This window comes from Fusarium oxysporum, chromosome 11 (assembly GCF_000149955.1).
Source record: "Fusarium oxysporum f. sp. lycopersici 4287 chromosome 11, whole genome shotgun sequence".
NCBI classification, from domain to species: domain Eukaryota; kingdom Fungi; phylum Ascomycota; class Sordariomycetes; order Hypocreales; family Nectriaceae; genus Fusarium; species Fusarium oxysporum.
Window position 1 is genome coordinate 1,743,451 of NC_030996.1, and position 10,009 is coordinate 1,753,459.

At 48.8% G+C, this 10,009-nt stretch overlaps 3 protein-coding genes across 5 annotated transcripts; 1 reads left to right on the top strand and 2 right to left on the bottom strand.

Annotated features, from left to right (window-relative positions):
* Window positions 1-723: 723 nt before the first annotated feature.
* Window positions 724-3,041, bottom strand: FOXG_10023 (uncharacterized protein). 2 transcript variants are annotated; one of them, XM_018389265.1, is made up of 5 exons: window positions 2,740-3,041; window positions 2,262-2,667; window positions 1,966-2,161; window positions 966-1,918; window positions 724-916 (listed from the first exon to the last, which is right to left on the bottom strand). In XM_018389265.1, the coding sequence occupies exons 1-5, from the start codon at window positions 2,861-2,863 to the stop codon at window positions 877-879; spliced, it is 1,719 nt and encodes a 572-aa protein (XP_018247497.1). In that variant the 5' UTR covers window positions 2,864-3,041; the 3' UTR covers window positions 724-876. The 2 variants fall into 2 exon arrangements, with proteins under 2 accessions (XP_018247497.1, XP_018247498.1); XM_018389266.1 differs by lacking the exons at window positions 2,262-2,667; window positions 2,740-3,041 and having other exon boundaries at window positions 1,966-2,205.
* A 1,416-nt stretch (window positions 3,042-4,457) lies between these two features.
* On the top strand, window positions 4,458-5,400 carry FOXG_20208 (uncharacterized protein; the record flags this gene model as incomplete). The annotated part of the gene is made up of 2 exons (XM_018400470.1): window positions 4,458-4,904; window positions 4,948-5,400. The coding sequence occupies 2 exons, from the start codon at window positions 4,458-4,460 to the stop codon at window positions 5,398-5,400; spliced, it is 900 nt and encodes a 299-aa protein (XP_018247499.1).
* A 530-nt stretch (window positions 5,401-5,930) lies between these two features.
* FOXG_10026 (uncharacterized protein) lies at window positions 5,931-9,767 on the bottom strand. 2 transcript variants are annotated; one of them, XM_018389267.1, is made up of 3 exons: window positions 9,121-9,767; window positions 8,796-9,040; window positions 5,931-8,734 (listed from the first exon to the last, which is right to left on the bottom strand). In XM_018389267.1, the coding sequence occupies exons 1-3, from the start codon at window positions 9,354-9,356 to the stop codon at window positions 6,456-6,458; spliced, it is 2,760 nt and encodes a 919-aa protein (XP_018247500.1). In that variant the 5' UTR covers window positions 9,357-9,767; the 3' UTR covers window positions 5,931-6,455. The 2 variants fall into 2 exon arrangements, with proteins under 2 accessions (XP_018247500.1, XP_018247501.1); XM_018389268.1 differs by lacking the exon at window positions 9,121-9,767 and having other exon boundaries at window positions 8,796-9,099.
* Window positions 9,768-10,009: the final 242 nt, after the last annotated feature.

The window sequence follows — 10,009 nt, forward strand, 5'->3', positions numbered from 1 at the left end:
ACTTGGCTGGAGTGTTTCTGATTCCCTTTCTTTGTCTTCTCCCAGATGTATGATTGGCAAGTCAAAGAACAATACACAATCGTGTTTTCCATTGTCTCAACCAACTCCCTGAAGCATAAATACACCTCAAAGGCAAGCATACCAGTGCAATCATTCTATCTTTTCAAAGTCATTCTTCATTCCTTCTCTTACCATGCTGTTGCAAATCATTTGGCGACCCTGCAGGCCTATACACTCTTGTGACTCTCGATTCTATTATCTCCTCTTAAGAAATCCTGAACCATATGAAGCGGATAGAGTCCGTATTGAGTACGAAGCCAAAACAGTGTACCGCAACTATAGAACTGCTAACCCTTTATCACCAGCGGTTGACCGCATATCTTAGACCAAGATCCAAAGATTCGTGTGTCTGGGTGTGTTTGCAAGAGCACAACAGTTATAACTGCATTTCACTTATACAACAATGAGAGCATAGTCTTCACAAGGTAGAAGTATAACCTTTCTCTGGAAAGGTTTCTGAGTGATATTCGAGATTGGACATAAAGGGCGCAAGGAATGGGGTATACTCTCAGCATGATAAAAAAGATTATGGACCTGCCTAAGGCTCCCTGGCGAGGGTGGAGGTCTCGACAGTGCAATGGTCGGGAAAGGGCATGAAATTCCTTTATAACAACAGTATGGTGTCATGTTGTAAGCTACTCGTCTTATCCGCAGCTAAGACCCGAAGGACAGAGGATGAAAACTTGTCTTTACTTTTGAGTTAGCCACATCTTGTCTGGAGTAAATGCAATTGAAAAATTGAAGTAAAATTATATTCCCAATGAATCTAAGTCTTGATATTATCATAATCGTATGTCCCTTTCTCCACCTCTTCTTTTATTTGGTCTTGCCATGCGGCTCATAGTACGCACCAAGACTGTAACCTGTTAGCAAATGCTTCCACTCATGGGCCAAAAGCAACTTACGCGATGATGACATAGCAGGCAAACATCAGAGCTCCTTTCAAGCCAATAGCTCTGATGGCAGTGCCCGCACGACTAAGAATCAATAGGTTGATCAACAAACCCGACCCAACCAATGTCGTGGTTTCGAAGACGTTGAACGCCATCTCAAGATCCCGACCAAGCATCCAGGCTATCAAGACCGTCAATGGCGCGACGCAAAGTGCGATTTGAATCGCTGATCCGACGGCGACGGAAATAGCAAGCTCGAGCTTGTTTCTCATGGCGACAGTGACGACGGTCACGTACTCCGCGATGTTTCCAACCACCGGCAGAATGATAAGACCGATCAGGGCTTCTGATAGACCACCTTCGTGAGTAACATCGTCAATCGTCTTGACGAGAAACTCGGCGTTCATCGACATGAGGGCCGACGAAACAAACAGAACTGTAACAGCAGCTACTGTACCGCTCGTGCTAGAAGGATGCGACGGATGACCCGGTACTTCCGGTCGTTCCATGATAGTTCTCGACTGAGCACTCCCAACCGAAAGGTCCCGCATCTCTGAACCATGAAACTCAGTCCTCGAGCCAGAACGCGAGTGAGATCGTGAGTTCCCTCTCGATCGATGAGACAAACTAGCACGAGACGTCTCCCTCTTCCCACGCTCCTCCTCAGCTTCCGCTACGCTCATCGTATCAAGCGTCGTGCTCCGCGCACGGGTTGGAACTTCCTGGTCTGCAAACCGAATAAGTCTTGCACTATGAGATGTTGAACCCTGATTTCGTCGGTGTTGGTGATGCTCTGTGTGCAGTGGTTGTAACGGAATTGCTGGTGCTTCGACATGCTTGGGTCTCATCTCATACGCGAAATACACGATGTAGATGACGAGGACTACAAGAGATGAAGCGCGGCTCATGCTCAATGCGGCTTCGCTCTTCTTTCCCTTCATATGGAAAGTGTAGTCAAATGCGGTCTGTTCAAGTCAGTAGTTTGTATGAGTGAGAGGATGAATGAACTTACCGGGATGAGAATGACAAAGACTGAGACGAAGAGGAGAGCGGCCAGGAGCTCAGACTCTTCCATGCTGCTGTGAGGGTCGATATTGGACATACTGCTTGCAAAAAGCGCAGAGCCCAAGATGAGAAGTAGGTTCACGAGAACACTGCCTAAAATCGATGCTTGAACGATGCGAATGTGGTTATTCACCAGCGCAACCCTATCAAAGTCAGTTCTCACTCCGAAACTCAATCTCATCTCAACTCACACCCTGCATCACATTAGCAAAAACTCTCATATAATCTCACAGGAGAACCTACAGGATAATCAACTCAACAAGGTTTCCAAGTGTAATGTTCAATAGCGCACCGATAGTATCTCCCGCATCAGCAGCAATACGCTCCGTCGCCTCCGTCAACATAACAGAAAGCGGCACAATAGCAATCGCATTCGTCATGAAAATCGCAAGAGGGTTGATCTGAAACGAATGCGCCGCCAATCCAATCGGTACAAAAACCAGGAGCCAATTGAGTTTCGACGCAACGACCGTTGATCGAATTTGACCGAAAAATGAGACTCCTTCATGGTGGCTGCTAAAGTCGAACTGAGTACGGTCAAGAGGCGGTGACTGAGTCTCCAAATCATTTGAATTCGAAATTCCAAGCTGTTGATATCGAACGCCATCTCCTAAACGCGATGATGCTCGAAGCGCTCGCTTCATGGTATCTTTTGGTTTTCTCACAATCAGTTCTCCGTCATTTCCGAAATCTCGTTTAAAATAGGGGGCTATGCGCGCACCTCGTATACTGAAATCGATTCCATGGTGATTCAGCGGGTCAGGCGCGTCATCTTCATCTTCGCTCGCACTTGACGGTGAGCAGTCATTGTATCTGGTGGTCTCCGTAGCGAGGGAGGGACTCATTGAGGTTGAAAGTGATTTTGTGTAAAAAAGATGAAATCAAGAATTGTTGAAGAAAGGGGGGCTCATAATTTAAAAGGAGGCCTCGCCATAATTTGATCGCTAAAGACGCCGCTAATAAGCACTGTTGTCAATTTACCCCTGATTTCTTAGGCTGGGTACTTGCGACGATAATCCCAAATCCTCCCTTGTTTTTAATTGATAACATTGGGGAGGGGACCCCCAGTGGATAAGGATAAGAGTAGCGAGGGAATTTTTAGCGTCACGGGAAAGATCTGTCTGCATTGCAGTGCATACAGCACCGCCTCTGCGCCATTTATTCCATTCGTCTACTCTGTTAGCCTGTGATTTTACAGAATATCTTGTTTTTTACTTTAAAGATTGTTCTATCAAGCTTCTAGCCTGGAAGGCGGGAGAAAATGCCCCCTGGTCAAACTCTCGCGGGAGATGACAGGGCCCCGCATGGAGGGTCCAGCGAAGCTAAGGTTGAGCATTGACGAGGTAAATCGTAATTAAAATCTGTTTAAAAACCGAGGGGGCCTGAAGCTTTGTCGGTATCAAGGTGAAGCGTGAGTTGTAGCAAGAGAATAATGCTGATCTCATGAATGATGTATGAAGATTGAAGATCAACGACTGTCAGGGACAAATCGATAGCTGGTTGAGCCGCTGGAAACAAGCATTTGCCAAGGCTCTTGTGACGCAGCCTCAATGCTTACTTTGCTTCTGTTGGTCCATGTTTCAAGCAGCAAAAGCACCGTTATCTTATCTCGCATGGAGATGGAACATGGCTGAGAATCCGATATTATTGATCTGCGAATTGGTTGATGTGTTCACAGCTGGTCAAGACAGTGTTTCATACCGACATTGATTGCCACGATACCCTCATGTTGCAAAAGTGCATGACGAAATTCGATGCCCAACATTCTCGATGAGAACTGCGCTCACACTCGTTTCGTTGCTGAAGATGCAGAGAGAACCGAAAATGCGGGAAGAAAGTAGATAGGGTCATACACTGTAAACATATATGTCGAACTATTATAGAATAACACTCGAATAATCGTTGATTGGCTGATAAGCACAGCAACGCGGCCTTGTCCTGGCAAACTCACTTTCTACCGATAACAAACCATCATTTTAAGAGCTAGCAAACTCCTCCGAAACTCTATGTTATGACAAAATCGAGTATTCAGGCCATAAAGCCACTTCACAACAGTCCCCTCTGTCAAAGTCAGATGAGGAGAAATCACAAGTCGATTACGTAGACGACTCCACAAAGGCCAAGCACGCAACGCATCCTCTCGGACAGTTTTCGCTGTCCGACATCTCGCTGCAATCCCAAGGAATATGACATGCTCACCCTAAGTCATCGATTGGTTGACGTCTGTGACGACTCAACCGCTCTGGCAAATCCCGACCCATCTTCTCTCTATAAACTAGCCTCCATGTAGAATACCGATAGTTATAACAAAAAGGCCGATTCCAAGAGACGTTAAAGTTAAAACCTAGAAGGGATAACTATATAAGCTCTAGTAGATACTCTCCCTTGAGTCTCAACTGACCAAGTCACCTCGTATATCCAACACTAGAAACACATATCATGTCTTCAGTCAAAGCCATCATCTTCGGCGCAACAGGCGCAGTTGGTCGTGCTGCAGTCTTGGAAGCCCAATCGCGCGGTGCACAAGTCACACTTGCCATGCGCAACACCAAAAAGCCCATCCCAGGCTTTACACCAGAACTTGAGAAGAAACTGAGCTTCACTCGCGTTCAGGCAGATCTCTCAGATCCCAAGTCCGTCCAGCGCGCCGTTTCTGAATCAGGAGCAACTGTAGCATTTTCGTACATACTCTTCGAAGCAGAAGACGGCCGTTTGGAAACGCACAAAGCTATGAAGAGGGCTGGTATCACGCATGCTGTTCTGCTTTCTTCGTTTTGTGTTACAGAGAATGGGGGCCCAAAACCATCTTCTGAGGCAGCGGAGATCCTAAATGTTGTTCATGGCAAGGCTGAACTTGCGCTTGCTGAAAGTGGCCTTGCTTACACTGTCATACATTCTGCATATTTCTCGAGTAATATCCAGATGCTAGAAGATTGGGAGGAGGTCAAGTCGGGACAGCTCGCGTTGGCTCATCCCAACGCACCGTTCGATTATCTCGCCCCCGAAGACGTCGGCGGTCTCGCAGGTGCAAGAGTCGCTGCAATACCCTTCAGGGGAGTTAATCATATGTCAATGCGGACCAGAATTGCTTTCCCAGCGAGCAGCATGGAAAGTTGTCAGTGAAGGTCTGGGTATGGATATCAGCATCAAAGAGGCCAACAGCGATGAGCACAGAGAGAAACTCAGATCCAGGGGCTTTCCAGAGCGTATGATGAAGTCTGCTGTTGAGAGGCTAGCATATCTTGGGCGTGATCCGGCGATTTTGTATGAGCCGGAGACGTATAAAGCGGCGTCGATGAATTTTAGGAAGTATACGGGCAGACAACTTACTACGTTCAAGGCTTGGGTTGATAAGCACCAAGAAGAACTTTTAGCGAATTAGATTCAGATACTGGTTGAACAAGTGGCTAGAATTATCATTTCAAACCTTAGACATTGAATGGATGGATAGTTGTAATCCTTGTCCATCAACACCATAACTTAGCGTGCAACCGAGCTAATCTCACAACCTTATCTGATATCTTCACCATCGCAACACCACAACAACTCAGCCAATCATACTTCAAGCCAAAGATCTAACGCCAAGACGTTCCTGTCAGCAATCTGCTACAACATCAGCAGCCTCAGGTGGTCAGTGCAGTCTCAGCTCGTGTTCCCAGTGAAACCCGCTCAGGCCCAAGGTCTCAATAATCCGTATCACAAAATTGGACTGCAAAGGATCTTCAATACATAGTGCGACGAAACATCAATCCTTCAGAACATAGGGGTGCAGACCGCCTCACCGCCTGGTTTCACAGCGTTACATGGAGTACCTGTCACATCCCTACCCCCAGTGAAGATTAACTTGCGAAAATACGGGCCTGAACTCAGTAAACTTTACCCCTTGACCAACCAGCCTTTCGCTGTCACGCGGCCAAGCATAACATCACGAACAATGAAATAGAAGGTAATCAAGTATGCATTTGTTCAAAAAGAAACCTCTAGACGCTATACACAAATGATTCAAGAAACAATGCCCAAAAAAAGACCATACCATAGCGACCGTGAACACAGTCCCCATCCCCCTTCCGCCGAAAACTCCGAATAGATAAAGTTCAAGCCTGGTTATGAAGCCAATTCAAGCCGAGCCAAGCCAGAAAACAATAAAAAGAAAAATGATGACATGGATATTTTATCCGGCCCGTTCCCCTTCTATCACGCATCGTATCGTCGCCCTTTTGACAAAGAGAAAAGTATATCGAAAAAAGAAAAAGAGATTATTATTTTCGCTGTTCCAAGATTCGAGAGTGAGACCCGTCTTCATCCATCCGGGGATTAGAAGCTGGGGTTGTTCTGTCGTGATGCTTGATGATGCAATGTGTGTTGAAGATACACACAATTTAAGCAAAGGTTGTTTCCCAAAAACGCCGGTTGATGCAGATATAAAAAATGACATGTCTATGCGGACAGAGAGTGATAGCGCCAGAGACGCTGGCGCTCCAGGACCCACCATTGGGCTATAGGTATGGCTTCGTTGGCCCACTGTGCAGCTTCGTCGCCGAGGGCAGAACGAACTGCTGTTTCGAGCTCTTCGGGTGACCACGCAGCTACGGGTTTGAGCTCCATGGGATCGTTGACGGCGTCGGTGACTCGGTACTCGATGACTTTGTTGAGGGGGATGACCAGACGCCAGGGGACGTCCGCGGAGGTGACGCCAAGCATGCCAGCGCCCGAGTTGACGACGGAGAAAGTCCAGGCTCGTCGGTCGCCGTCGGTCTTCTTGTAGGGTCGGATGAGGGATTGACCTTCATAATCTTGTACGAGATCGGAAGCGATGTGGGTATCCTTCTCGTTGAGGGAACCGCTATTGATGAGGAGGTCGAGGATGGTTGGGAGGATAGAGATGGTGGTGGTGTTGGCGTCGTATTGGACTCGGGGGAGGTGGGGGTGTCGGAAGGTCAGGCCAACTCGGTAGTTGGAGATGAACTGGTTCTCATACGTGCCCTCCTTGCCAGCGCCGTCGTCCTTGAAAGAGTGGCCGTGATCACCGGCAAAGACGACGAGGGTCTCGTTGGCGATACCTTGGTCGTCGAGGAGGTTCATCAAGCTAGCCATCCAGCCATCGTGCCAACGAAGGGTGTTCAAGTACTTGTTGAAGTTGTCGTGCACATTGTTCATGCCGGTGTGAGAAACGTAATCGTAGTAAGGAGTGCCCTCGGGAAGACCCCAAGCGTGGTGGGTAGTGCTGGTGAAGTGAGTCAACCACATGCGCTGGTTGTTGGCGGTCGTGTTTGTGATGAAGTCTTGAAGATGAGGCATAAGGATGGGCTCGGGGTAGGCGAAGTAGTTGATCTTCTTGCCCAAGACGTCCGACTCGTTGAAGCGCCAGTGGTTCTCGAGCTGCTTCTTGGTAATGATGTGTTGGAAGCCAAGCTTGGCATCGAACTTCTCTTGACGGTCGTACTCCTCAATCTCGGCCTCGAAAAGAGCAGTCTTCCATTGCAAATCGCGGAAATCAGCATCGTCAGAGGATGTGTTGGTCTTGACCTTGTTCAGCATGCTGAGAATCTGAGGAATGCAAGGCTGGTAGCTGTCGGTGTCGGCTTCGGCGAATTTCTCAACGGGCATGGGGTAAGCACCGCAGTGGTTGGCGCAGTAGCTCTTGGTGGACATTGTGGCGGCTGTGTAGGCGGTCGCGACATTGATGCCACCAAAACCCTCCTCCGCTTGATCGTGCCATGTGTAATTGGGCTTCGCGTACGGCTTGCCGTTCTTGTCGGTGAATCCTTGCTTCAGGCCAGTGATCTTCTCGATATGGGGCATCATCCAGGACAATCGTTCGTTAGCCGCATCCTTCTCCTTCTGACTCTTGTTGAGATCCATGATCAGGCTGTGAGTATGGGAGCCTTGCTGCAGAGGCCAGAAGTCTTGACGCAGACTCTCCATGAGGATGAAGACAACATGCTTGATCTTGACATCGCCATTGCCAAGCGCTTCCTTGAGAGTGGGCAGAATATCGGTATCGAGGTTAGTGATCTTCAATGGGTCCTGAACGGGGTTGTAGTAGGGATCCTTCTCTTGCAGCGAGACCTGGGGGCACTTGTGTTCGGAAATGATAGTGCTGCCCTTGCTAAGTGAACCGTGGTAACCGTTCTTGAAGCGCTTGGGATCGAATCGGAAAAAGCCACGAGGCAGTTCTCCTTTCTCGGGCAACCAGTCGACAGAGTGGTTTCGGTACGCCTCACCAAGAGGGCTCATATCCTTGTTGACTAAAGGCGCCCAGCCCCTAAAGTAATCGCCATCAGGTTGTTTCCATGTCGAATTGCTGATCAAGTCGGGGAACGGGAAAGCGTTCTGGATAAGGCTTCGCTGCGCTTGGCAGAAATCGGGCTCGGGAGCGAAAACATCGAGCATCGAAACAGGGAGCGTAATTGACAGAAAATCGTACGGCTTGGCAGGTCGAAGAATCAGCGTGAGCATGAGGAAAAGAGCGAGGGCAATTTTCCACAGCCACGAGAAGAATGGGATTCGCGCGAAGAATCGAGCAATCTTGCCTCGAACGATGGCAAGCTTCTCTCCGCCCACGCGCGAAGGGTTTTCAGCGCTGGATCGAAAGTCCTCGTCCATCGAGTATGTATCGGTCGATTCGAGATCGGTATCGGCATTCTTGAGAGCAGAGTATCTGCCGCGCTGGATACCAGGAATTCGCACGCGAAAGCTCCGGAAGTAAGAGTAGACTAGCGGGTGAAGCAAAAAGTTAGCGGGCGGACCAAAACAGCCGGTATCGCAGAGACGAACCTGAGAGGATGTTGTCGCCAATTGCGCCAATAAAAGCACCGGATGCGCGGTAGAAGAATCCATGGATGGGAATGGCGATAATGAGCAGACCAATTCCACATGCTATCACGGCTTCGCTGCCGCTGAAAAGAACCTTGAGACCCTCCTTGCTTGTAGCGTAAGCTGTCGCATCGCGCCAATCGAGCTCTCCACCAGTCTTAACGAAGAATCCAAGCTGCGACGCCGAGCCGCCGATCGAGATAAGTCTGCCAAGTCGCGAAACGTCAGTTTGCATGTTCATCTCAAATTGGGGGCCATCGCAATCGATCGCCGAGAAATAACGTACGTAGCTATGGTACCAAACAGACACCCAATCCAAGCCCACGGTGTCTTGGACTGACTCAAAAACAGCCTCGCAATGCATATCGCTAACAAGTCGAAGAGGAAGAATGTCGGTAGGTACAGGATAAAAGCCGAAGCGGGTACCGTGAAGAAATGTGTCCACAGATGTAGCAGTTTGCTGGCAATTATCGAGACGAAGAAGACGCCAAAAACATAGGATACCGAGAGGAGGAAACACATCTTGCCTGGGCTCTTGCGCGGTCTGTCGTTGAAAAGAGACTCAGACGCAGTGGCCGCTTCGCTGATTGTTGAAAGGACGGAGGGCGGGCGGCGCGAACGAAACGACGATGTTTATTATAGATTTGTAATGGGGAGGGAAAAAGGGAAAAAAGGGAAGGGAGGAAGGGATCGGGAAAAAATGAAGAAAATGATGGAAATAAAACAGAGCCAAGAAGTCTCCCCCCAAGCTAAAGAGTTTAGTACAGTTAATGACAGGGCCGAGGTGTAGGCTTTGGGAGTGTGTGTCGTGTGTCGCAATGGAACAAGCTGGTCTGGACTTGGGCGATTTGCACCTTCCTTTCCAATGAGCGGGAGAATGTGGGGTAGACACCATCAAAAAACATGCAGAGCAAAGAGAGGCTCGAGGCCAAATAAGAAAGGGGTCGCGTGTTCAGGGGTCAGTGGCACGCATGGCCCTCCCTAAAGTAGCTCATTAGCTCCTCGGCGGCCAGATTATTAGGGGCTCGTTTTAGCAGGGTACAGCCCCGCCAATGGTTTCTTCTAGGGAACCAAACCTAACCCAGGGTCGCAACGTGGCTAAACTGTACCCGAGAAAAGAAAAGCTTGGCCGTCGAAGCTCTCTCATGGTGTGCACTGCAGTGTTGTGCAGTTGG

What these genes read in the sequence shown, in the direction of transcription:
- FOXG_10023 (XM_018389265.1), bottom strand. Translation starts at nt 2,863, where the DNA reads ATGAGTCCCTCCCTCGCTACGGAGACCACCAGATACAATGACTGCTCA. An exon ending in AATCGATTTCAGTATACGAG is followed by an intron (nt 2,668 to 2,739) that starts GTGCGCGCATAG and finishes GAAAACCAAAAG; the next exon opens with ATACCATGAAGCGAGCGCTT. An exon ending in TCTTTGTCATTCTCATCCCG is followed by an intron (nt 1,919 to 1,965) that starts GTAAGTTCATTC and finishes TGACTTGAACAG; the next exon opens with ACCGCATTTGACTACACTTT.
- FOXG_10026 (XM_018389267.1), bottom strand. Translation starts at nt 9,356, where the DNA reads ATGTGTTTCCTCCTCTCGGTATCCTATGTTTTTGGCGTCTTCTTCGTC. An exon ending in CTGTTTGGTACCATAGCTAC is followed by an intron (nt 9,041 to 9,120) that starts GTACGTTATTTC and finishes GCGACTTGGCAG; the next exon opens with ACTTATCTCGATCGGCGGCT. An exon ending in TGGCGACAACATCCTCTCAG is followed by an intron (nt 8,735 to 8,795) that starts GTTCGTCTCTGC and finishes TTCACCCGCTAG; the next exon opens with TCTACTCTTACTTCCGGAGC.